This window comes from Podarcis cretensis (assembly GCF_951804945.1).
Source record: "Podarcis cretensis genome assembly, chromosome: 5".
Taxonomy (NCBI): Eukaryota; Metazoa; Chordata; class Lepidosauria; order Squamata; family Lacertidae; genus Podarcis; species Podarcis cretensis.
Genome location: NC_137174.1, coordinates 58,307,480 through 58,332,116, shown reverse-complemented (window position 1 = coordinate 58,332,116; position 24,637 = coordinate 58,307,480). Strand labels below are relative to the sequence as shown.

At 41.2% G+C, this 24,637-nt stretch overlaps 1 protein-coding gene across 9 annotated transcripts in view; it reads right to left on the bottom strand.

Annotated features, from left to right (window-relative positions):
* BTRC (beta-transducin repeat containing E3 ubiquitin protein ligase) overlaps positions 1-24,637 on the bottom strand; it is a 128,393-nt gene that overhangs the window by 85,995 nt on the left and 17,761 nt on the right. For 5 of the 9 annotated variants that reach the window (XR_013839335.1, XM_079977445.1, XM_079977447.1 and 2 more), the window contains one exon: positions 7,464-7,571. The exons of the other annotated variants lie outside the window; for them this stretch is intronic. Coding sequence is in view for 4 of the 5 variants with exons in the window: in XM_079977445.1 (XP_079833571.1) it covers positions 7,464-7,571 (108 nt within the window). In the remaining variant the exon portion in view is untranslated. The remainder of the gene's footprint in view (positions 1-7,463; positions 7,572-24,637) is intronic. 9 annotated transcript variants of the gene reach the window in all.

Here is a 24,637-nt window from a genome sequence, read left to right as displayed (position 1 = left end):
TTATAGGCTGAAAGGCTCCGGAAAGTATACTGTGAAGGGGTTCACTGACACCTAGATCTCATCTGCAAGAAGAAAGCTACAGTTTACCCACATTTATCTGTACTTGTTTGGAATGAGGCATGATGTCAGTTCTATATGGAACACTAAATCTGTAACCAACCATGACTTAACAGGAAGTACAATTAAGCGTTATCAAAACTTTCAATTTGTGGTAAATTTAAATTTTTTAATCAGTTGTTGTTTCAACAAAGATATAAGGAAAAGATACTCTTGCAATTACAAGCAATGTTTTTAGCAAATACGTTAACAGAATGCCCTGGCACTGGCTTTACTAGCAGGAGAACAGGGTACACCTATCTCTGCGTTTAACATGAGTTTTCCATGTAGCACATGCCAAATCCATGTTCTGCTATGAAACATAAAGGAACTGAGAGCATTTAAGGTGATAAATATTTGCAAGAATAGGGTAGTCTACAATCTAAGGAAGTACATGCGGTGCAGCTACGTTTTAAAGGCAAGGGCTTTTTAAAACAAAAAACTGTTGTAATCACTAAAGCCCACTCTCATTACTGAAATGTGAAGTTCAAAAAACTTGTGCTGGAATCATTGGAGCATCAATTCTGCTACTCCTTCCTCATGTTTAAAGGACAAGGTGCTCTCTCTTTCTTGCAGTTGCACAGTACCACCAATGACCATTAGGCAGCAGCACAGTACGCATGATCTCTCCACATGCATCTCCCTCCATTCTTTTCCTGCACAGCTTTGCTTTTGCTCATTTCTCTCTCTCTCTCTCTCTCTCTCTCTCTCTCTCACTCACACACACACACACACACACACTATAGCTGGTTCTAATTCAATTAGCACAGTCTGCAACTCCAGAAAAAGAGTAATTCAATTAGTGCATTGTGGGGCTCTGCAATACCTCTAAGCAGATGTTCACCAATCCTCGGGAACTCGGAGCTAGCTTTAAGAGTACCTGTACCCCATCCGGTTGGCACTACATATGTCATTTGTCAGAATAGCTTTCTGACTTCTAACAAGGAAAAGAAGGAAAATCCACTCTTGTGGACACAGGAGGTTTCCTTTTAAACATGATCAAGGTCCCCTACTAGCAAGCCCTTTGAATTCAGCAGCTCAGGAAGAACAATGCATATTATACAAGGCTGGCAATTCATGAAGGGTTGAAACTGGGGTTATTCTATTGGAGAAGCCATCTGTATATTATTGGCTCTTTGTAATTTGTGCCAATGCTTGTGTGGTGAGGAGGATTTCCCCAAGAACAGGGCCCATTTTTACCATTACATTTAATGCAAAATTTGTAACATTAGGGTTGAATTCAACCAGGTCCTACTCAGCACAGACCTAATGACCCAAACTTAGTCAAGTCCATTAACTACTATAGGTCTTCTCTGAGTATGTGTTGAATACTACCTAGTGTTGAAGTGATAAACATGTGAGAAGTGATCAGGAACATGCTAGTTCAGGGGTCTGCAACCCACGGCTCCGGAGCCGCATGTGGCTCTTTTACACCTTTGCCGTGGCTCCGGGGCAGATACTAGCGAGGGGAGGAGGCGCATTGTGCGCCCCGACACTCCCCACTGTGACGGGCGCTGTACTGGCTGTGACGTCGCATGGGGGCAGTGCGTGCGTTAGTCACGCACCATCCCGACGTCACCTTCCCGCCCGCTACATTGTAAGGGGCATGTACGCTGGTCACTGCATTGAAAGGGGGCATGTACGCTGGTCACTGTTTTGAAGGGGAGTGAAGAACACACACACACACAAAAAGGTAACTTGTTAATTTAACGTTTATTTCTATGAGGAGGAGTAATTCTGAGGGGTCAAACGAAGAAATAATAAAAAAGTGACAAAAAAGTTATTTTTATAATGACGAGTTTTGCGGCTCCCAGTTTTTTTTTCTTTGGAAACAGGTCCAAGTGGCTCTTTTTGTCTTAAAGGTTGCAGACCCCTGTGCTAGTTCGAGGGTGGGGCAGAGGTAAAAAACTGTGAGCAAAATTTTACTTTTTAGAAAAGACACCTTACAACGTTGATAATATAGTGCATGGCTGGTCACTTTGATAATCTCCTGATGTTTTGGAATAAAACTCCCATCAGCCCCAGCCAGCATAGTCAATGGTCAGGGTTTGTGTTTTTCAACATCACACAATCCTGAAACAATTACGTTCCTCTCCTTCCAAACAGCAGCTTATCTATCTTGGAATACACTACCTTGGCAAAACTGAATACTACAGAAGATACCCTCACTACGGAACAACATGGTTGTGAGCCACGTACAGAGGGACATGGGTGGCGCTGTGGGTTAAACCATAGAGCCTAGGGCTTGCCGATCAGAAGGTCGGTGGTTCAAATCCCCGCCACGGGGTGAGCTCCCATTGCTTGGTCCCTGCTCCTGCCCACCTAACAGTTCGAAAGCATGTCAAAGTGCAAGTAGATAAATAGGTACCGCTCTGGCAGGAAGGTAAACAGCATTTCTGTGCACTGCTCTGGTTTGTCATGTTTAGTCATGCTGGCCACATGACCTAGCTAGCTGTATGTCGGCTCCCTCAGCCAGTAAAGCAAGATGAGTGCCGCAACCCCAGAGTCATCCGTAACTGGACCTAACGGTCAGGGAAGTAGCAGCAGAGATCAGTAGCTTCTGTACAACTTTTTGCATCTTCAGTTTTTGACACAAACACAGCTTTTCTTGCAACATATAACAATTTATGCCAACAGATACTGCAGGGTTTCCTGCACTTGTCCTAGCTTGGCAAGAGTGAAAACTGAACAGGAAGGAAGGAAGGAAGGAAGGAAGGAAGGAAGGAAGGAAGGAAGGAAGGAATCCCACCCATCCCACCCCACTAGAAGTGCTAGATAATCACTTGCTTGCAGTGTACCTTTCACATGTGTCATGTCTACCTAGTGAATTTCAGAGAGGGTAAAAGTAAAGGGTATAAATCTCCCCCCTTTTATTATTCTTTAAATAGCACAGCACACACATCTCAACTATACATTCCCTCGGGCAATGTATTCATTCATTTTGCTCTATAAACTCCTGTACAGCTAATCTTTAGCCACCATGGATATGTTTAGGTACGAATATCAAACTGCTGATTTCATTTCATTTCTGTCCTTCACAGTTACTACTTTCAGTTCTGTCAGGGAGGGAGAGGGGTTTGTGGGGGGAGGAAGAAAAAAGAGAATCTCCCAGCCTGAAGAGTGTCCCTTTCAAACTAGGACCATTGCTTAAAACTGAGTGTCACAGACTATGGCAGTTCAATATTTCATAGCCAATACAAGGAATGAACAGCACCACTGCAACTTTAAATCTTGGTAAATCCCCTATGTCAGCCTCTCCCTCTCATTGAAATGCCAGAGGGAGCAGCAATCAGAGAGGAGATGTTCAACGTGATAGAGGTCAGGACACCAGTGGATCAACGTACCAGAAACACGACCTTGTTTATTTTTTTCTCCAGTATTATTGTTTACAGGGTGCTTTGTTCATGTACCTTGTGGTTCTTAGCTAAAAGATGAAATTACAGCCCAGGATGGAGCGCTCAGGCACACATCCAATTTGTGTTTCCATCTCAGAAAACAAAAAGCTTTGGAGGCCCTCGGGCTGCCATTCAAACTTGGAGAGGCTGACATTTTTAACAGCATGAACCAGAGACTGGCAGAGGGAATGATCGAATGCATTTCTAACTTGTCAATCAAAGATCTCACCTCTGCTGTCTTGTAAACAGTTGGGAGCCACCTAAGTACATTCATAAATGGGGGACAAGCTAGCCACCAGCTAGGGGGCTGAAGCCATGGGCTTTTGCTGCCAGCCCTCAAAATTAAGATTTGGTTTTATAATCTCACTGTAAATATCCTGCAGGTACTTTACTAGAACCAATGGAGCAGAACCAGGGTTGGAAATACTCTATGGATTTCAATCCACTGTGTTTCTCCTAGGTCAATGGATCTTCTGACTATGGAGTCATCTTGCTTCCAATTATGGGCAGAAAGCATTCTGTTTATCACAACAGGTCACTAAAGAATTTCTTCAAAAGATGCTTCACTACTATTGGAGCCTTAGAAATATACACAGCAGAACATGGGGCTTTTTTTAAAATCAGGTGGCATTTAATTTTACAGAATAAAATGAACAAACAACCATATGCCTGTTTAGTCTGTGATACACCATGCCAACAGGGATTTGTTGAATATAAATACGCACAAGAGAAAGTACAATAGCCATAATCACAAAGGAATATTCTACAAATTCAGAAGAAAACTGCTACATTTGAAATATAATTTAGTACTGGACCCTTATAATTCTGCTTTGCCACTTTCATAGTATCCACTATCAGTTGGCAGGATGAAACTTCCTTCACCTAAAAGCCTGTTCAAAGAGCAGGAGCCCTGCTGGATCAGAACAATGGCCCAACTGGCCAAGTATCCTGTTCTCAGAGTGGCCAACAAGATAGAGCAATGATTCTAAAAGCATAGACCATAATCAACCTTTACAATGAGGAAAGTCTTCAGCATAGCTTCTCAGCATAGCAGAAACTCTGTGGATTTCACTTTCCCTTTGGGGATTTGAAGCAACAGGTGGAGCTCAAGCAAAGTCATCTGACAGCTGTGTTTCTAGCTCTGTTGTTTTTGCTACAGTTTAGAATCTCTCTGACCTTCCAAACTGGACAGTAATTTCTTATTGCCTGGTGCATATAAGCAGATTTCCCCTTTTGACCAGAATATACTGCTGTTGCAAATAATGCATATACATCTAGCTTGTCACAGTCATCTCTGGAAATTAAAACACACATATAGTTTTGGCAGGAACAAAACAAGCAACACAACAGGAAAAATGTGTTATTAGTTTTAGCAGACAAGCAATATATTCAACATGCTACCAAATCCCTTACCTCTGAATTCTAGTTTGGGGAAAGTATAACCTGAATTCTTTCAAACTGTACATATCAAGAAAGAAATGTACTGAGGAAATTTAAATTTGGCCTCCATTTCTGAAAATGAAAAAGGATACACCCTCCTCTTCCTATTCCCTACAGCTTTGCCAGATGTCTGGAATACTGAGAGGGTGCATTCGGAGTCCATCAATGCCAAGTATTGGCTCAACTAGGAGAGCTGCTGCAGAATGATCTAAGATGCGTCAGCACTATTTTCACATCACTCAAGGCAAGAAGCCAGATTTAAAATTAAGTCAAATCACAAGTTCTTGGCCACAAACCTACGGACTCATCCAGCTGACTGTCACGATGATTCATGAGCCTTAGGAGCATGCTGGAGCAGCTATTCCATAAGGTTCCCCCAGGTGCTGGTACTCTGCACTGCTATTTCTACAGAATATTTATTGTTCTGAAGCAACAAACCATGCCTATTTTTCTTGTGAGTCTACATATACTCACTTAGGTCCTCACAACTGGCTAAGATCAGCTTCCAGGATAGCCTCCTTATACCGATCCTTAAATAGTCACCATGGTACTATTTATTTCACGCATATCTCTAATTCAGTGGTTTCAAAGGCGTGAGCTGGGATTATGAAGAGTGGACCAGAATTAATATCATTTTGTAATATTAATTAAATGCCAAGTCTGGCGTAACTGAAAAAGTTTGAGATAAATTAAAAATATGGGCTTAGTCAAAACAGGTCCAGTGTTAATGCTGTGTAGAATGTTATAGAATTCCTAATAGTGTCAAAGCCCAATAAACAGGACATAAATGTGATCAGCCTAGAAATTCTCTGTTCTTGTCTATGAGAATGACAATAAACCATTTTTTTCTTCTGAGTAACAATCTGCCTGTGAGGGCTCTTTGCATGATCTGGGTGTCCATCTCTCTGTAACCATGAATAGGTAAAGGTAAAGGTACCCCTGCCCGTACGGGCCAGTCTTGACAGACTCTAGGGTTGCGCGCCCATCTCGCTTAAGAGGCCGGGGGCCAGCGCTGTCCGCAGACACTTCCGGGTCACGTGGCCAGTGTGACAAGCTGCATCTGGCGATCCAGCGCAGCACACGGAACGCCGTTTACCTTCCCGCTAGTAAGCGGTCCCTATTTATCTACTTGCACCCGAGGGTGCTTTCGAACTGCTAGGTTGGCAGGCGATGGGACCAAGGGACGGGAGCGCACCATGAATACTGACCCCCTAAAAGGAATGAATTGGGAGTCTGTAACCCTACTTCAAGGACAACTGCCAACACTCCTATAAATTCTGAAAGATTTTTAGCACAACAGTTTTATATGTACGTCCCCATGACTCAGCATGAGGTACACAGGACCTTTTCAGTTGTGATGAGCGTAAAGAAATATCCCCCTGAGAGAAGGCTGCTTAACTCCCATCTCTGCTTTCCTTTTGACCAACAATGAAAACTTTGCAGTTCCACTGCCCCTTTGGCATTTGTATCTGCTGATCTGAAACTGTATTTTAATGATCTGTTTAAAGTATTGCTAGATAGGAAAGCAGGATGTAAATTCTTTGAAAATATAAGTCAGCAAGAAACCTGCTGAAGGATTTGTTTTGGTGTTATGGATTGGAATTGATGGTTGGAATCAAAGACAATTCTCATGGATTCTTCTTATTTTAAATGGCATAATTGCTCTCATCCTCTAATGCATATGATAATGTCTGAAAGAACAAGCCACACACATTTCCTGAATAGCAGAACAACTTGGCCACCTATAGAACCAGTCCAGGTAACTTGAAAGCCTAAATCTTTTTTTGAAAGAAAGTAAGAAAACTGGTTTTGTGAACTAGAGGGTGGGGACTAGTGAGGAAGCCCCTGAGCCTCAGTTCCAAGAAACAGAAAAAACACCCCCCATATGTACTTAATGTAGGTGGGAAGAAGCAAAAATTAAAAGACCAAAGTTTGCTGTTCTGCTTCTATTCCTGCCCCCCCATCACAACTCTTTCATGCAGCTAGATGGAAAAAGTATGTGCACATGACAGCAGCAATAGACCAGAGACTCAACTGGCTTAAATACAAGTTACCAACTGTCAGTGTATTCCTATCCATATTTAATAATCAAATACATACCACCTCCACCACTCCCTAAATGTAGAGTAGTAAAATTAAGGCATCAACTGTAGTACATCCAGGTCAAAGTGAGAAGTAATAACCAAATCTTGCATTTTGGGCCAAGTATTCTTACTAGAGCTGAGCAAAAAGTTTCCAATTCTATCTGTATCTGACATTGTTGCATTAGCGGTCAACTGTGGTTCTATACAAGATGTGGATGGCATTTATTAGTCTGGACAACATAAACATGTTGCATTAGCGGTCAACTGTGGTTCTATACAAGATGTGGATGGCATTTATTAGTCTGGACAACATAAAGGAAACACAACTATGAAGCAAATACTACCACTATTACTATTACTACTACTACTAATGGAAAAGTTAATGAAAGCAAAAGCAAAAGCACAAGCAGGAGACACACCCAGAGAGAGAGAGAGTGAGAGAGAGTACCTGGAAAGCTGTGAGTGCGCCAGTCCCTGGGTTATAGAGGCATCGCAGCGAGGGCATGCTGTCCGCCAGGTTGGAGCAACCCAGCCACAGAGACCGGGGCATAGAGCACTGCAGAGAAAGGACAACTATGAGATGGGACTGTATGAAACAGGATGGCACAGATTACAGGAACTTCTGGGGCTGACGTTTTCAGAAGAGTTATAGCTGACCATAAGAGATTGGAGTAGCTTCCACATATCCACACATTACCAACCTGAATATTCCCTTTAGAGAAAAGCAGGAAGGGAGGGTGGGAAGGAATAGGAAACACAACACACATGTCATGCTTAAGATCACATCAGCTCAATTAAGTATCTTGAAGACATGTTACACCATAGGTCACAAGAATGTCCTAATGTAAGGTAGTCAATGCTTTTAGTGGATTTTTGAGCAATTAATTAACTGATTAAAACAAGTTTTACTTTAGCTAATGTAGGCATTTATCATGCCAGTCCCTTAGCCATGGTGTACTACTTGGTCTCAATTGTACAAATTTGTCCCCACCAGGTCTTAATAACAGCTAGTCACCATCATGTCTACAACTACTGTATTTACTTGAATCTAATGCACACCTTTTTTTGGCCAAATTACGTTGCAAAAATTAAGGTGTGCATTAGATTCGATGGCACATTTACATTAGCCAGCAAATACTTTTTTGGTTTCAAGGTTCTGAAAATTGAGATGCGCATTCAATTCAATGGAGCATTAGACTCTAGTAAATACAGTAGGTTAACTATAGCTAACACTAAGGTTTGCTCCAAACCAGGGTTTAAAACTGACTGAAATCATGAGCAGCACTGAATAAAGTTAAGGTTTGGGAAGACATTACTGGAGACAGGCAGCAGAGGAAGGATGAGATTACCAGTTTGCCTGCAAAGGCTCCTCTAACTCTATGGTTCTACAAATGTAAGGAAGGGAGCATATACCGTAATTTTCTGTGTAAAAGACTAGGTTTTTTCCCTAAAAAATAATGTCCAAAATTTGGGGGCATCTTATACACGGATAAATCTCCACCCCCCCCTTTTCTTAAACCAGAGTCCCCCAAAATAGGAGGCGTCCTATACATGGGGGGGGGGGAGGCGTCTTATACATGGAAAAATATGGTATATTCCATTGCCTGCTCCAGCTTCCTTAACCACAGCCAAGGGATGGGCAGCATTATGTGTGTACTAGCTCAATATGTCAACTTAGTTAATATTTTACATGGTATTTAATGAAGGTAATAGTTCCTGTTAACCAAATGCCACAGGTAATTTACTCTTTGGAAAAGTGCCTCAAAGATATTGCCTGTATAAAGAGATTCACGCAGATGTCATCTGCCCTTAGCACGCTGCATCCTTTTCTAACAATTACAGATATATCCATTCATTACACCAATTAATCAATTAATATTTTTTGCCCTGCTCTAAGCATAAGTTCCATATTTTTTGCCCTGCTCTAAGTTCACCTGCCGTCTTTTCCCATGCAGTCACTATTCAGCATGGGGTGAACAATTCTGCCATGTAAGCAGAATGAAGGGTGGAAACGTCACATTGCATACAAAGGGAAAGGGGGAGAAATAGAATGGATTAGTAAGGAGACTGCAAGGAACCTGCAGCAGTCATATGGTTCAGCTGGCCTTGCTTAGATATTTTTTAGCAAGAAGATTTTTCATCTTTCTATGCAAACTAAAAGATGTGCAAGACCACCAGAAGGGGGAAAATTTTCTATTTAAAAAGTGACATCTAGTTTTCAATAAACTGCACTGGTTAAGTGAAAAGTAAAACTTTGGAAATTACACACATTTTTAGCACCGAATGGACTTTAATATGAGAACCCTCTAACATTTATTGGCCAAGCTGGTCATATGCTGACCCATATATGGAAAGATAGGACCATGAGATTTTGCCTATGAATCTTCATCTGAGCTGTATTTTTTTTTTAATTTTAAAAAGGTATCAAAGTGAGTGGGAAACAAACAGGTCCACAGCTGTCTCTGGTTATCCCAGCTGTACACTTGTCTTCTGCTCTGGAAGCCTTCCTCCCACTCCACCAACCTTGCCAGCCTAATGGTTACAGGTCATTTAAAAGGTGTCAACTGCCATCTGAAAATGCCTTAGAATAGGCCAGGAGAACCTGCCGACCTCCAAATATTGTTAGACTCCAACTCCCATCAGCCCCAGTGAGCAGGGCCAGTGATCAAGTATGAGGGGAGTTGGAAGCCCAACAGGACTTTGAAAGCCACATATTCCTCAACCCTACCTTAAAGCAAGTAGAAAACACACATTTAAGTCAAGATTCCAAACAAACGTAATTAGTTTGGAAATTGTAACTACATCAGAAATGGGTTCAGAAAAATAAACAAATTCAAGGCCCATGATCTGCATCACTGTGGAAAAACCGAGTTATTAGATAAATCACCGTTTTTAGACAAGTGCTTTCTATGTCAACTGCCTGAAGTTCCTGATGCAAGAGATGTAGAGCAATTTAAACCCCCCAAGCAAACTGCTTGCTAGTTTTTGAGGAACATTTGAAGGAAAATTCATTTTTAAAGGTTTTTTTTCATTAGATACAACATATGGAGCCTAATCTGTGCAGCTTGCATGATACCAGGCCGTACATTTTCTTTGTCTCAACCAATCAAGTAGGCCACATTTTAATCATTAATATCAATTAATTTACTTAGGCTTCAATTCTGTGTACATTTACCTGGGAGTAAGTATCACTTATCAGAGGGAAAAAATACATGCTGTAAAGCTTGTAGCCTTACTTTGCACCTTGTTTAAAAATTAGGTCAAACTGGAAGACCAAGCCTGTCCATCCAAAAAACGGTAATTTCTAGCATGCAGTTATCTCAAATAAATTTCTCAATTAAATTTCTTGGTGATGAGGGAAATCTGAACTACCCATCAACTATGTACAGTGATACCTCTGGTTACGAACTTAATTCGTTCTGGAGGTCCGTTCTTAACCTGAGGTACCACTTTAGGTAAGGGGGCCTCCCGCTGCTGCCACGCTGCAATTTCTGTTCTCATCCTGAGGTAAAGTTCTTAACTTGAGGTACTACTTCCAGGTTAGCAGAGTCTGTAACCTGAAGTGTTTGTAACCCGGGGTTTTTGTAACCCGAGGTACCACTGTATTTCACAATCCACTCCAGGTCACAAGGCCTGTCAGCTATCAATATTTTATGAGTTCTGTGGCTTAAACTTCAATTTGAGAATTGGCACCAAGTCACCAGTAATATCAATACTCCACAGATTGCAGAAAATGTGAGCAGAAATACTAGAGAGCCTGACGATCCCAAAGATTCAGTCAGAATCATGTGGTTTCTTCCTTTACAAACAAAGTATGGCCTTCCGTCTTTGTCCTCATAGCAAAAATGCTGCTCCACACTGATCATTTCTTGCCTTGATTAGTGAAATCTCCTCCTCTCTGGTCACCTTAATCCACCAATATCCATCTACTGCAAAAATTATTCACATATCTCACCACTCCTTAAATCCTCAAAAACATCCTGCCTGCTTTTTGCACAAGCTTCTTGTTCTTACCTTCAAAACTCGTCGTGGCTTTGCCTTGCATTTCTCTGTGCTTTTATCCTTCTGTATCCATCTAAACCCTTGACTCTTCAAGTTACAACCTTCTTGCTTCCTGAAACAACTCCTTTTCTCCTTCCTGCCCCTAGTACTGGGAACTGCCACCAGAGAACTTACATGAGGATCCCCGCCCCCAGTTTCTTCCTTCAGATCCCTCCTTTAAACTCACCTCTTCTGTGAAGCTTTTGGGACAATTCTTTAGTCTTAATACCCCACTTAACCGACTTGTCACAGTGCTTTTTTCTGAAATTCATTGCCATTTGACCCCCACAGCTTACAATTTTCCTCTGTACACCCACAGGCAAGCCAAAGAGAACACATAATACATTTGATCATGTGGCCTCTGGTCTACAAAAGCATATGCGGTAATAAATCTGTTAGCCTTTAAGGTGCTACAAGATTCTTTGTTGCCAATAGCCTACTGAAACAAATCCAAAGTGTGTGTGTGTAATTGCACATTTCTACCCTGTTCATCTTTCCCTCCATTTCCTTACTCTTCATCTGTTGCCTCCCTTGTGTCAAATGTGAGACTGTATGCCCCTTGGGGTAGGGACCTGTCCTCTCATTCTCAATAAAGCAAATGTAAATAGATGACACTCAGTAATAATAAGCCATAGGGAATTCCCAATCCTGTACTTCAGGGGTGGCCAACTCCCGAGAGACTGTGGTCTACTCACAGAGTTAAAGACTGCCAGTGATCTACCCCCTTTTGAGGGGTTCAGGTCAAAGTTGTTGAGCTTTTTTAGGGAGGACGAAAGCTCCTTTTTGGGGGGTGCAAGGCAATTTAAATGTTGAACTTTTAGGGAGGAGCCAAACTTGTTGAGCTTCTTTGGGGGGAGCCAGTGATCTACCAGTGTCCAGTGATATACCGGTAGATCACTATCTACCTGCTGGACGTGCCTACTGTACTCCATACCACCAGCATATTTATCCACCCTTGCCAATCTTTTTCATTCTGCAAACACTTTTTTCTTGAGAATGGAAGCAGTTTTCCTCTCTTGCATTTTAAGAGTCAACCTAAAGTAACAAAACTTTCTTGAGTCACCTGGAGTTATCTGCTTTGCAAACTCCTCACTTTGGTACACATACTCTTTGCTTGAAACACACTGTGCTCTATAAGATAAGAATAGGTGAGTGAAGGGACTGTGTCTTGTGTCTCAAATGCAGGGGGAGAGCCAATGCCATTTTAGTTTCTATGCTAAAGCTTCAGAATATGCACTTGTTCAAATATTCTTCATGACTCTGTCCTTAGATGCATGCCACATACAACCTGTGTTTGCCACTGCATACACATAAGATGGGGAGCTGTGGCCTATTCAGCTTCATTGCACATTTATCTATATAAATACATACAATGGGTGTATACAAATGTTTTTACATAAACATACAAAATGTGGCACAGCCCTTAAAGGAAACTGAATTCTGCTCATCCTGTAAGATACCCAAAGTTTGTATGAAGGAAATCAGTATCACTACATGGAAATAATTACACAAGAATCCTGAAAGTTAAAGGTAAATACATATACATGTAGCATATATTGGGTAACACTGTTTCTTCCATCAACTAATTCATACTCTTAGGTTTGATGCAGTGATTCATAATTTTTGTCATATACATAACAAAATTCATATTTACTTCAAGAGGTATGGCTTTTTCTTTTTCTTCAAAGGAAGCAACATTTATTATGTTTTAAAAGACCAATCTACGAATGGAAAACGTCATTCCTGTTCTTGCCTTCCACCCAAAGAAAGCACAGGCTTTAAATTGCTAGTGGTGTCTGAAAGAAGCTTATTCACAAACTCAAACAAAAGGCCTCAGGTGTTTCAACAGAAACACAATGTGTGTAAATCAGAGGAGTGACCCAACAGGACACCTTCATTTACTGCCTCAGTGCTAAGAAATCTCAATAGGCACTTCTCAGAACTCCTGGTCAAGCTGTGTGCTTCAAAAACTCACTACTGCACTGACAGCTCCACAAACAAGGGCCACATTGTTTATCACCGAAATAGTGATTGACAATATCTCCTGCTTGTACCCATGTCAACTACAGAGTAAAAAACCCCAAAACAAACCAAAACCCAAAAGAAATAATGCAAACCACAGTGTGTACAGAGTTGCTCATCAGGGAAGAAAGATAATGGAATCAGTGTTTCTGTCCTACTGCCCTACCCCAAATTGTTATCACCATTTGATCTAAATTATGCTGTGGTCTCCCTCAGCACCTTTTAGACCTGGTCCCCACACCTGGTCTAAATGGTGCTGAGGAAGACATTGTGCCCTCCAGATGTTGACAAGCTACAACTTCCATCAGCCCCAGCAACCATGGCCAATTGCTAGAGATTATGGGAGCTGTAGTTCAGCAACATCTGGAGGACCATGCGTTACCCACACCTGAGACCCAAAGAGGAATCAACCTCTAGAACAGGGTGGTCCAACCTCTCAGGTCAAGTGGGCCGCAAGAGTACATTGACACAGAACCCAAGGGCCACACACTGAATTAAATTTCAATATCGTACAGTTTGCAATATAGTTAATATTATTTATGGACGCAGGTGGCGCTGTGGGTTAAAGCCTCAGCGCCTAGGACTTGCCGATCGAAAGGTCGGCGGTTCGAATCCCTGCGGCGGGGTGCGCTCCCGCTGCTCGGTCCCAGCGCCTGCCAACCTAGCAGTTCGAAAGCACCTCTGGGTGCAAGTAGATAAATAGGGACCGCTTACCAGCGGGAAGGTAAACGGCGTTTCCGTGTGCGGCTCTGGCTTGCCAGAGCAGCGATGTCACGCTGGCCACGTGACCCGGAAGTGTCTCCAGACAGCGCTGGCCCTTGGCCTCTTAAGTGAGATGGGCGCACAACCCCAGAGTCTGTCAAGACTGGCCCGTACGGGCAGGGGTACCTTTACCTTTAATATTATTTAACATACACAATTAACATATATACTTGAATATATATAATTAAATACCAATGTGTGAAATTCGCCAGGCACCAGGTGAAGATGTAACAAAGTGAAGATGCTTCAACTCCCTCCGTCATGTTACCTGTTAAACTGGAAGATGGTTGTTTGCAGCTGGGAGTCTGCTCTGACATTGTAGGCTCCCTGCAAATGTTAGAACCCTACTAGTGAGAGATGGTTGCCCTCCAACTCACAGAGGACAACTGGAATGCAACTGATGGGACATGGCAAACATCCCTGCCCTCATTTCCTCTGCTACAATTAATATCATGTGGCAGAATGAAACCCAATAAGCCTCTTGTTGTCTTCTGCAACAAGTGAGGGAATGAATACATAATTTTCACAAAACAACCATTTCTTTTTGAATCTTTTTTATTTATTTAAGCAAGAAAATATACTTCAACAACATAAAATACATAAGAATAATGAAACAAAAAATACAATGCACTACAATTACGTTAAAATTAAAACATCCACACCCAAAAAATGCAAACTGGGTTGTTTCATTCACAATCCCTGGGAAAAATAATAATTATCCTTGGTGTTGTGGGATAGTAATTTTTCTGAAAAGATTTGATATATAAATATCAGGATGTCCTCCAGGTCTTACAATACTGTCACTTACAGCTGCGAAGACACTTAGAATTCAGTATAGTAGCATATTTCACAAGAGCCGCTTGAACATTGTTAGCATTATTAATGTACATAAAATAAATTCTTGCCACACATTTGAAAATGAATCTTTTTTTTGTTTGTCCACTAGCATATCTTAATTTTGAGTTAATTTTTCAGCAATGGCTATGAAACAGATTTGACTATAACATAAATCCTGATAAACCTTCTTGTGATAACAATCCTGGGGGCTAGCAAAAAATATAGAATCAATTATTCGTCCAAACCATCTTCACTTGGGCTCACTCCATATGCCCAGTAATGCTAACAAAGGGATTGGTATCAATTCCTCTTTTGTTATTAAATTAATTTCTAGGAACACCATCTCCACAAAAGCTGCTATGGACAACATTCCCAACCTAAGTGGAAATACTTACCTTTTTGTTTCTATCAGCACCAGCATTTTGGGGACAGACTGGGGTTATTATGTGATAAAATCATTGATTTATAGTGCCACTAAATATTATTTTAAGAGCCTCTTTAGTTTGTTCTGAAGTATTTTTTCTGTCAGCTTCCTCTTGTGCAATACACTATTATGCAGACTTCTTGTGCTCCTTTAAGGAACACAATCTACATCTTCCATGCAGGAGCACTTTTCACTCTATTTTATTTTCTAAGCAAAGGATCCTACATGGAACGGGTTCCAATTTCAGAATTTCCAGAAAGTCATTGAAGTTACTGTTGCAGCAAAAAACAAAAGTCATGTAGCATCTTATAGTCTAGCAAACAAAATTGTTAGTCTTTTAAGGTGTCACATGGCTGTTGGTTTTTATAATTCGCACCGTACTTTTACTATAACAGGCTAGCATATACATGGATGATATTAGCATTCTCCATCCACACGTCATTTCTATTTCAACCATGTTGAATTCCAAGGACAACTTCTCTCAGTCACTACAATGGTATGCAAGACATTAAATACAGTTACCAATTAAATACAGTTTTTCTTGAACTCCAACTATGTGCAAAATGAAGTTAGTGATGTTCACTCATATCTCTACCAGCAAAGAATGCCCCCTACTTTCCCCAACTTTCCCCAAGTGCCTGAACTAAACAGCAATTGTCATCTTAAATTTATTTTGTCACTGCACTGCTCAATTTCCTAATCAAAGAGTACTGCCAAAATTAATTTGGAGTTCAGACTACCCATCCAAGCTCTTATATCACTACAACTTGACCTTGTATTCTTCTGCATTCTCTCTGTCATGGGATAGATAAAACACGACGGGGCTTTTCCTTGTCTGACAAAATTACCCTGCCAGGCTTAGCTTACAAATTAGTAATTATTTTGGCTCCTTTCAGCATGACTCTTCTATGTCAAGACATTTTAAAATATTATTTTGTAAATTCCACTGAGATATGAGTTGCATCCCTTGTGTGTGAAGCTTCACGGGGAAAGGGAAAAGCAAAACTTTGAAGAGCATCTTGTTGTATAATTATAAACTATCATCCAAACCTCAGTTGCATAGAGACCACAACTTTATGCATTTAAGGGTGCATTTAACCCTTTACAGTCTTGCCTCAAAGTAAAACTACAATCCTACGCACACTTACCAGGGAGTGAGTCACACGGAACACAGTTGGATGTAGAATCATAGGCTGGATTCAACTGAGTTCCACTAGTGCAAGCCAGCACTAGGTCTTCTGCTAGCACTAGGCCCCCACCCCCAAACTGGGCTGGGGGAACCTCCAGAACAGCACGCTGGGAGAGTGGGACTGTTCTTTCTGGAAAGCTAAAAAGATTGCACTGATGGAATCATCTCTTTAGCACTACACTGAATTCCTCCCATACGAATTGGAACAGAACTCAGTCATCTAGGCCAGCAACCTGCTGATGAAGGAACAAAATGTGGCTGGCGAGGCCCAGCCAGATGGGTGGGGTATAAATAATAATAATAATAATAATAATAATAATAATAATATGACTACAGCATCCCAAATAGATGGCAATCCAGCCTCTGCTTAAATTAAAAGCCTCCAACAAAAGGAGAGTCCAACACCTTTCAAGGCAGCCTATTCCTCTGTTGAACAGCTCCTTCCATCAGAATGTTTTCCTAGTCTTCGGTCAAAATCGTCTTTCTTGTAATTTGTACCTGTTGGTTCAGATTCCACCCACTGGATCAATTTGGGAGTGGGGGGAGTACCATAATCTACATAAGAGAGCCCTTCAAATATCTAATGAGGCTCTCTTTTCATCTCTTAATAATTTCTTCTTCAGACGAACCCAATTCCTTCCATTTTTCTTCATAGGACTTCGTTTCTAGACTGTTTGTTACCTATGTCACTCTCCTCTGTATATGTTTCAGTTTGTCAAGTTGCTTCCCAAACTGCAGTATCCAGAAAAGGAGAGTTTATTCTAGGTGAGGTCTGACCAAACCAAAATAGTTTTTACTTCTCAAGGTCTGGACACTATACTTCTATTGTATAGTGTACACTTCTATTGTATATTGTATAGATGCAGCCTAAAACTCCCTTGCCTTTTCAGCTGTCAACCTGAATTGCTGACTCATATTTAGCTTATGGTCTCCTAAAATCTCTAGATCATTTTCACATGTACTGCCATCAAACCAGATGTCATCCATGCTGTACTTGTGCCTAATTTTGCCTACTTAAATGCAGAACTTTACATTTAACTATTGAAATTCATGTTTGTCTTTGCCCAATTCTCCATCCTGTTAAGTTCATCTTGAATTCTGCTTCTGACAAGTGAGATAAGCTACCCTTCCAATTTTTTGTCATCTGCAAATTTGATGAACATTCCTCACTATTCCTTTGTCGAAGTCATTAAGGAAGATGTTGAACAACAGTGGACCAGGGCAGAATTCTGCAGCACCCCACATATTACTTCTCTCCAAGCTACTGAGGAGCCAGCGATGAGCATTCATTGAGTATGCTCCATCAGTCAACTATAAATCCCTCTAATGGTAGCATTGTTTATCCCACATTTTAGCAGCTTGCCAACAAGAATACTGTAGAGGATACTGTCAAAATCCTTGCTGAAATCAAGATATTCTATGTCTGCAACATTCCTTTCATCTACCCAACTAGTAGCTCTATCAACAAAACAAGAAAATAAGGTTAGTCTGGCATGACTTGCTCTTGAGAAACCCATCCTGGCTCTTTGTAATCGCAGCATTCTTTTCTAAACGTTCACAGACTGACCACTTAATGAACTGTTTTAGACCATTCTGTGTAAACATGTACAGGATTATGCTGTTATTGAATGGGACTTTCTTTTGGGTAGTCATGCATAGGATTAAGTCCCATTGACAAATGGGAAAATCACAGGCTGAACTGCAGGCACAACCCCAGAGTGTTGTAAAGTAAGATTTTTTAAAATGTGCTACTTGGAACTATTGTAACAAGGAAAGCAAAGCAATAGCTAGGTCAAGTCAGCTTTACACAAAAGAATTTAAGAAGCATGAGGAAGATCTATTCCATTTTTAAAAGAAAAAAATCCTAAAATGGAAGTCAACAGTGCTACATTTACAGCTTTGGAACAGGATAAAAACAGTAGCCAGTTTTTGGTGAATGGCAGAGCAAATCCTCAATCTATAAAAAACAAAAAGGGGAGTAATTTATTCATTGCTATTAAGTATCCATTAACCTTGAATGCAGAGGTGGAAAAAATACTTCAAACACTTCAGTGTCGTCAGAATGAACCCATTAGGTACCTGGGTGACAAGGTACTTCTAATTTTCCTATTTTAATCAATGTTAATTATTTTCTACAGAAGCACAAAATCAAAATGTATATCAGCAGAATTAACGGAAGTAATCATATAAAACCTAAGCAAGTTGGAAAAATCCACTGTGGTGCCTAAAAGTGGGAAATAATTCTTCAGTCCTCCAGAAAGTTGTATCTAGATATCTAACAGTCAGATTAGATTTTCAGAAGCAAACATCTACAATTATATACAGTACATCTAAAGACATTTAAGAACCTTGGCAACCAAGGCAAGTAGAGCACAGATAAGTGAAATAGGATCTGGTGCAGAATTTAAATGCAAAGCTTTCAGAATGGAACTCATCAACTGATAGTTAAAAAGCTCTCAAAGTGTCTATGAGGGAACCCATAGAATTGTGGCACCCCACTTTCCCCCTTGTCCTTACAGAGAAATTACACCCTCACTTTGGCTCTTTATGCTACAAGTATCACCCAAACAAGCTGTGTATACTCTGTAAAACCTCTGTGATGCAATAGGGGTCCTTCTCTTGATCACCTTTTAACTCTTTACTAGCTTAAAAAAACATAGAATATTAGGATATAGCATAATCTCAAAAATGATGTATGTTGGTGGGGATTACAGAAGAAAAAAACAAGAACAATTAAAGGGCTCAACTGGATGGTGCTAAACAGGAAAAAAGAGTAAGTATTCCTATCTAGTCTTTTGACAAAGAAATCCTTTTTATTCTATACTGGTCTCTGTGGTAACAACAGGGTGCCTATATTATTGTTATAACTGCCTTTCCCTTTATAGAAGGACAAAGGTTAATTGCTTTTCTGGAGGTCACCCGGCAAGCCAACATCAGAGTCAAGAACAAGACCCAAACTTCCTTATTCCGACACATTATTTAACCATTTCGTTACCACTCCCTTTCGCACCAGTGCAAAAAGCTTTAGGTTCCATTCAGATTCTTGAATCCAGTGAGATTTACTTGGTCACTTAACCCCCATATGCCACAAGAAGTAACTAAGAGACTTCAGGTAATTCAGTGTGGTTTTCAACCCATCCTTTAGGAATATGATTGTTTATGTAAGCTGCTTTGAGAACAAAAAACAATAAGAGCAATAACTACATCAAGCAGCAGCATCTACTGTTTTGCAACCATTTCATACCATAAAGTATTGTGTGTGTGAACAGGTATCTTCATCAGCCTCTGGAAAATGGCAAGGAATTCCAGAGGGGATACCACTTAGAAAAGGATATGCTCTTGTAGCCACCTAAATTAGAAAGTGTTTTTTAAATTTAGGAACTAGATCTCTTTTTCTATTACTTTTGGCATCTAGTCCATTTATGATTTTAAAACTGTCAACATGTTGAATTCTGTTCAGAAACTGGAAGCCAGTTCAGTTCTTTGAGTCCTCATATTATGTCCCCCCCCCCCTTCATGGATCACTGCCTTGCCGTGGCGAAGGGGCTTGAAGAACTCAGAGAAGCTATGAACTATGCCGAGCAGGGCACCCAAGATGAACAGGTCATAGTGGAGAGTTTTGACCAAACGTGATCCACCTGGAGGAGGAACCGGCAAGCCACTCCAGTATCCCTGCCAAGAAAACTCCATGGACAAAGACAACAGGCATATAAAAGTTATGACGCTGGAAGATGAGCCCCTCAGGTCGGAAGGCGTCCAACATGCTACTGGGGAAGAGCGGAGGGCAAGTACAAGTAGATCCAGAGCTGATGAAGCGGCTGGGCCAAAGCCGAAAGGACGCTCAGTTGCAGATATGCCTGGAAGCGAAAGGAAAGTCCAATGCTGTAAAGAAAAATATTGCATAGGAACCTGGAATGTAAGAACCATGAACATGGGTAAGTTGGAGGTGGTCAAAAATGAGATGGCAAGAATAAATATTGACATCCTGGGCATCAGTGAACTAAAATGGACGGGATTGGGTGAATTCAGTTCGGATGACCATCATATCTACTACTGTGGGCAAGAAACCCGTAAAAGAAATGGAGTGGCCCTCATAGTCAACAAAAGAGTGGCAGAAGCTGTACTGGGATGCAATCTCAAAAATGATAGAATGATCTCGATACGAATCCAAGGCAGACCTTTTAACATCACAGTAATCCAAGTTTATGCACCAACTACTGGTGCTGAAGAAACTGAAATTGACCAATTCTATGAAGACTTACAACACCTTATAGAAGTATCACCAAAGAAGGATGTTCTTCTCATTATAGGGGATTGGAATGCTAAAGTAGGGAGTCAAGAGATAAAAGGAACAACTGGCAAGTTTGGCCTTGGAGATCAAAACGAAGCAGGGCAAAGGCTAATAGAGTTCTGTCAAGAGAACAAGCTGGTCATCACAAACACGCTTTTCCAACAACACAAGAGACGACTCTACACATGGACATCACCAGATGGGCAGCATCGAAATCAGATTGATTATATTCTCTGCAGCCAAAGATGGAGAAGCTCTATACAGTCAGCAAAAACAAGACCTGGAGCTGACTGTGGCTCAGATCATCATCTTCTTATAGCAAAATTCAAGCTTAAACTGAAGAAAGTAGGAAAAACCACTGGGCCGGTAAGTTACAATCTAAGTCAAATCCCTTATGAATACACAGTGGAAGTGAGGAACAGGTTTAAGGATTTAGATTTGGTGGACAGAGTGCCTGAAGAACTATGGATGGAGGCTCGTAACATTATACAGGAGGCAGCAACGAAAACCATCCCAATGAAAAGGAAATGCAAGAAAGCAAAGTGGCTGTCCAATGAGGCCTTACAAATAGCGGGGGAGAGAAGGCAAGCAAAATGCAAGGGAGATCGTGAAACATACAGGAAATTGAATGCAGATTTCCAAAGAATAGCAAGGAGAGACAAGAAGACCTTCTTAAACAAGCAATGCAAAGAAATAGAGGAAAGCAATAGAATGGGAAGAACCAGAGATCTGTTCAAGAAAATTGGAGATATGAAAGGAACATTTCGTACAAAGATTTCCATAATAAAGGACAAAAGTGGAAAGGACCTAACAGAAGCAGAAGACATCAAGAAGAGGTGGCAAGAATACACAGAGGAATTATACCAGAAAGAAACAGATGTCTCATATACCCCAGGTAGTGTGGTTGCTGACCTTGAGCCAGACATCCTGGAGAGTGAAGTCAAATGGGCCTTAGAAAGCACTGCAAATAACAAGGCCAGTGGAAGTGATGGTATTCCAGCTGAACTATTTAAAATTTTAAAAGATGATGCTGTTAAGGTGCTACACTCAATATGCCAGCAAGTTTGGAAAACTCAGCAGTGGCCAGAAGATTGGAGAAGATCAGTCTACATCCCAATCCCAAAGAAGGGCAGTGCCAAAGAATGCTCCAACTATCGCACAATTGCACTAATTTCTCACGCTAGCAAGGTTATGCTTAAAATTCTACAAGGAAGGCTCAAGCAGTATGTGGACCGAGAACTCCCAGAAGTGCAAGCTGGATTTAGAAGAGGCAGAGGAACCAGAGACCAAATTGCATACATGCGCTGGATTATGGAGAAAGCTAGAGAGTTCCAGAAAGACATTTACTTCTGCTTCATTGACTATGCAAAAGCCTTTGACTGTGTCGACCATGGCAAACTATGGCAAGTTCTTAAAGAAATGGGAGTGCCTGATCACCTCATCTGTCTCCTGAGAAATCTCTATGTGGGACAAGAAGCTACAGTTAGAACTGGATATGGAACAACTGACTGGTTCAAAATTGGGAAAGGAGTACGACAAGGCTGCATTTTGTCTCCCTGCTTATTTAACTTATATGCAGAATTCATCATGCGAAAGGCTGGGCTGGATGAATCCCTAGCCGGAATTAAGATTGCCGGAAGAAATATCAACAACCTCAGATATGCAGATGACACAACCTTGATGGCAGAAAGTGAGGAGGAATTAAAGAACCTTTTATTGAGGGTGAAAGAGGAGAGTGCAAAATATGGTCTGAAGCTCAACATCAAAAAAATGAAGATCATGGCTACTGGTCCCATCACCTCCTGGCAAATAGAAGGGGAAGAGATTTTACTTTCTTGGGCTCCATGATCACTGCAGATGGTGACAGCAGCCACGAAATTAAAAGACGCCTGCTTCTTGGGAGAAGGGCAATGACAGGCCTAGACAGCATCTTGAGAAGTAGAGACATCACCTTCCCAACAAAGGTCCGTATAGTTAAAGCTATGGTTTTCCCAGTAGTGATGTATGGAAGTGAGAGCTGGACCATAAAGAAGGCCGAAAAATTGATGCTTTTGAATTATGGTGCTGGAGGAGACTCTTGAGAGTCCCATGGACTGCAAGAAGATCAAACCTCTCCATTCTGAAGGAAATCAGCCCTGAGTGCTCACTGGAAGGACAGATTGTGAAGCTGAGGCTCCAGTACTTTGGCCACCTCATGAGAAGAGAAGACTCCCTGGAGAAGACCCTGATGTTGGGAAAGATGGAGGGCACAAGGAGAAGGGGGCGACAGAGGACGAGATGGTTGGATAGTGTTTTCGAGGTTACCAGCATGAGTCTGACCAAGCTGCGGGGGGCAGTGGAGGACAGGAGTGCCTGGCGTTCTCTGGTCCATGGGGTCACGAAGAGTCGGACACGACTAAACGACTAAACAACAACAACAACAATTATGTTCCCCGCCTACCCAGTTCTTAATACCCTGGCCACCACATTCTGTACCAGGTGAATTTTCTGAATGAGTAAAAAATAGCCCACAAGCATTGCATTACACTAGCCCAATCTAACACCCCCACCCCACACCCCAGGATCAACTGCCAAGCCAGACAGAGCTGGTAAAAGGTATTCCTAGCAACAGATGCCACCATAAAGTCAAGAAAGAATGCTTTGTCCAGATCTCCTGACTGCTGATCCACTCCTCAGAGGGATGCTACCTGGTCCACAACAGGTCAATCACCTATCCCCCACATCAACAGAACCATCCATACCAGCATCTCCAACTCAACTGGTCTGAACTTCAGTTTATTTGCTATCATCCCATCCATCAGGATCACTGGGAATGAAGGAAGAGAAATAAAGCTGGATACCATCAGCATTACAGCATGGCAAGCAACCTCCCCCTGTGATTTTACATAGTTGTTATACACTGTATAATAAACAGCATAAGATGGATACCCCACAATATCTCTCTTCATATCACCTTCTGGAACAAGTTAACGATTGTAACACAGTCCTGCTGACCCCCAGTCCTGACAAGTGGTCCAGAAGGATATTAAGTCAACAGTATCAAACACTGCTGTGAGATCCAGAAGAATCAAGATCAAAATCCATTAGCTGGCAAACATTGTCCGCCAAAGTGACCTTGGCAGTCCAAGTCCCTCTATGGGTTCTGAAGCTAGACAAATTCTAGCAAGCTTGATGATCAACTGTGAACATCCTGCAAACTTCTGGCATGTTTGAAGCCACCACCCAGGAATAAGCTTGCTAAATAATAATCTATGAGGAAGAAGTCACAAAACCCAGTATTAACTTGGGCAACACATTCTTCCTTGGCTTTTTGCAAGACTGGACACATGTAATATAAACATCAATAAATCCTGACAATTTTATTTAAAAATTAAGCAGGTTAGATTTGCACAATTTCAGCTGCTTAAATCGGGGATAACAATTGAACAGAACCTGTGCAGAGTTGCCTACATTCAATATTATAACCTTTTGTCCTTAATAGCGGACTGTGTTCAGTCTTGCAAAAATCCATCTTCCTTCATCTCATTTGTAACACAAACTGTTTTAATTAATATACTTCTACAGGGGCATTTTATGCATTCCATTTAAGCCAGGCACAAGATCAAGAGTGTGCAATACAAAGGGGAAACTCCACAGCCATGACAAGAGACTGCTGCAATGACACTGGGGTTTGCACACAAGCCAAGTTTTCCCAACTGCTAAAGGACCAGTCAAGGTTAAGAAAGAAATGCTAACTCTATACTTTCAGATGAACTAAGATAAACAATCATATGCATCCAGTTGAACTGAAACATCACCCAAAATGTTTAGAGTGGGATGATTTATCTCCATTTAAAATTAAGGAGCTTTTAGGCAGTGTAAGACGTACCATCTCTGTTATTCAGGTGCACTGTTAAGCAATTCAGGTAACATAAACAGTTGGCATTAGTCCTATAACGATTTATCTTGACAAATGCTGCCACTGCACTGTCAGAGGTTGTATTACCACAGTTAATACTTCAAGCAAATGTAAACCTTTTCCACCTAGGGCTGTTTTAAATATTCCACTGTTTCCAT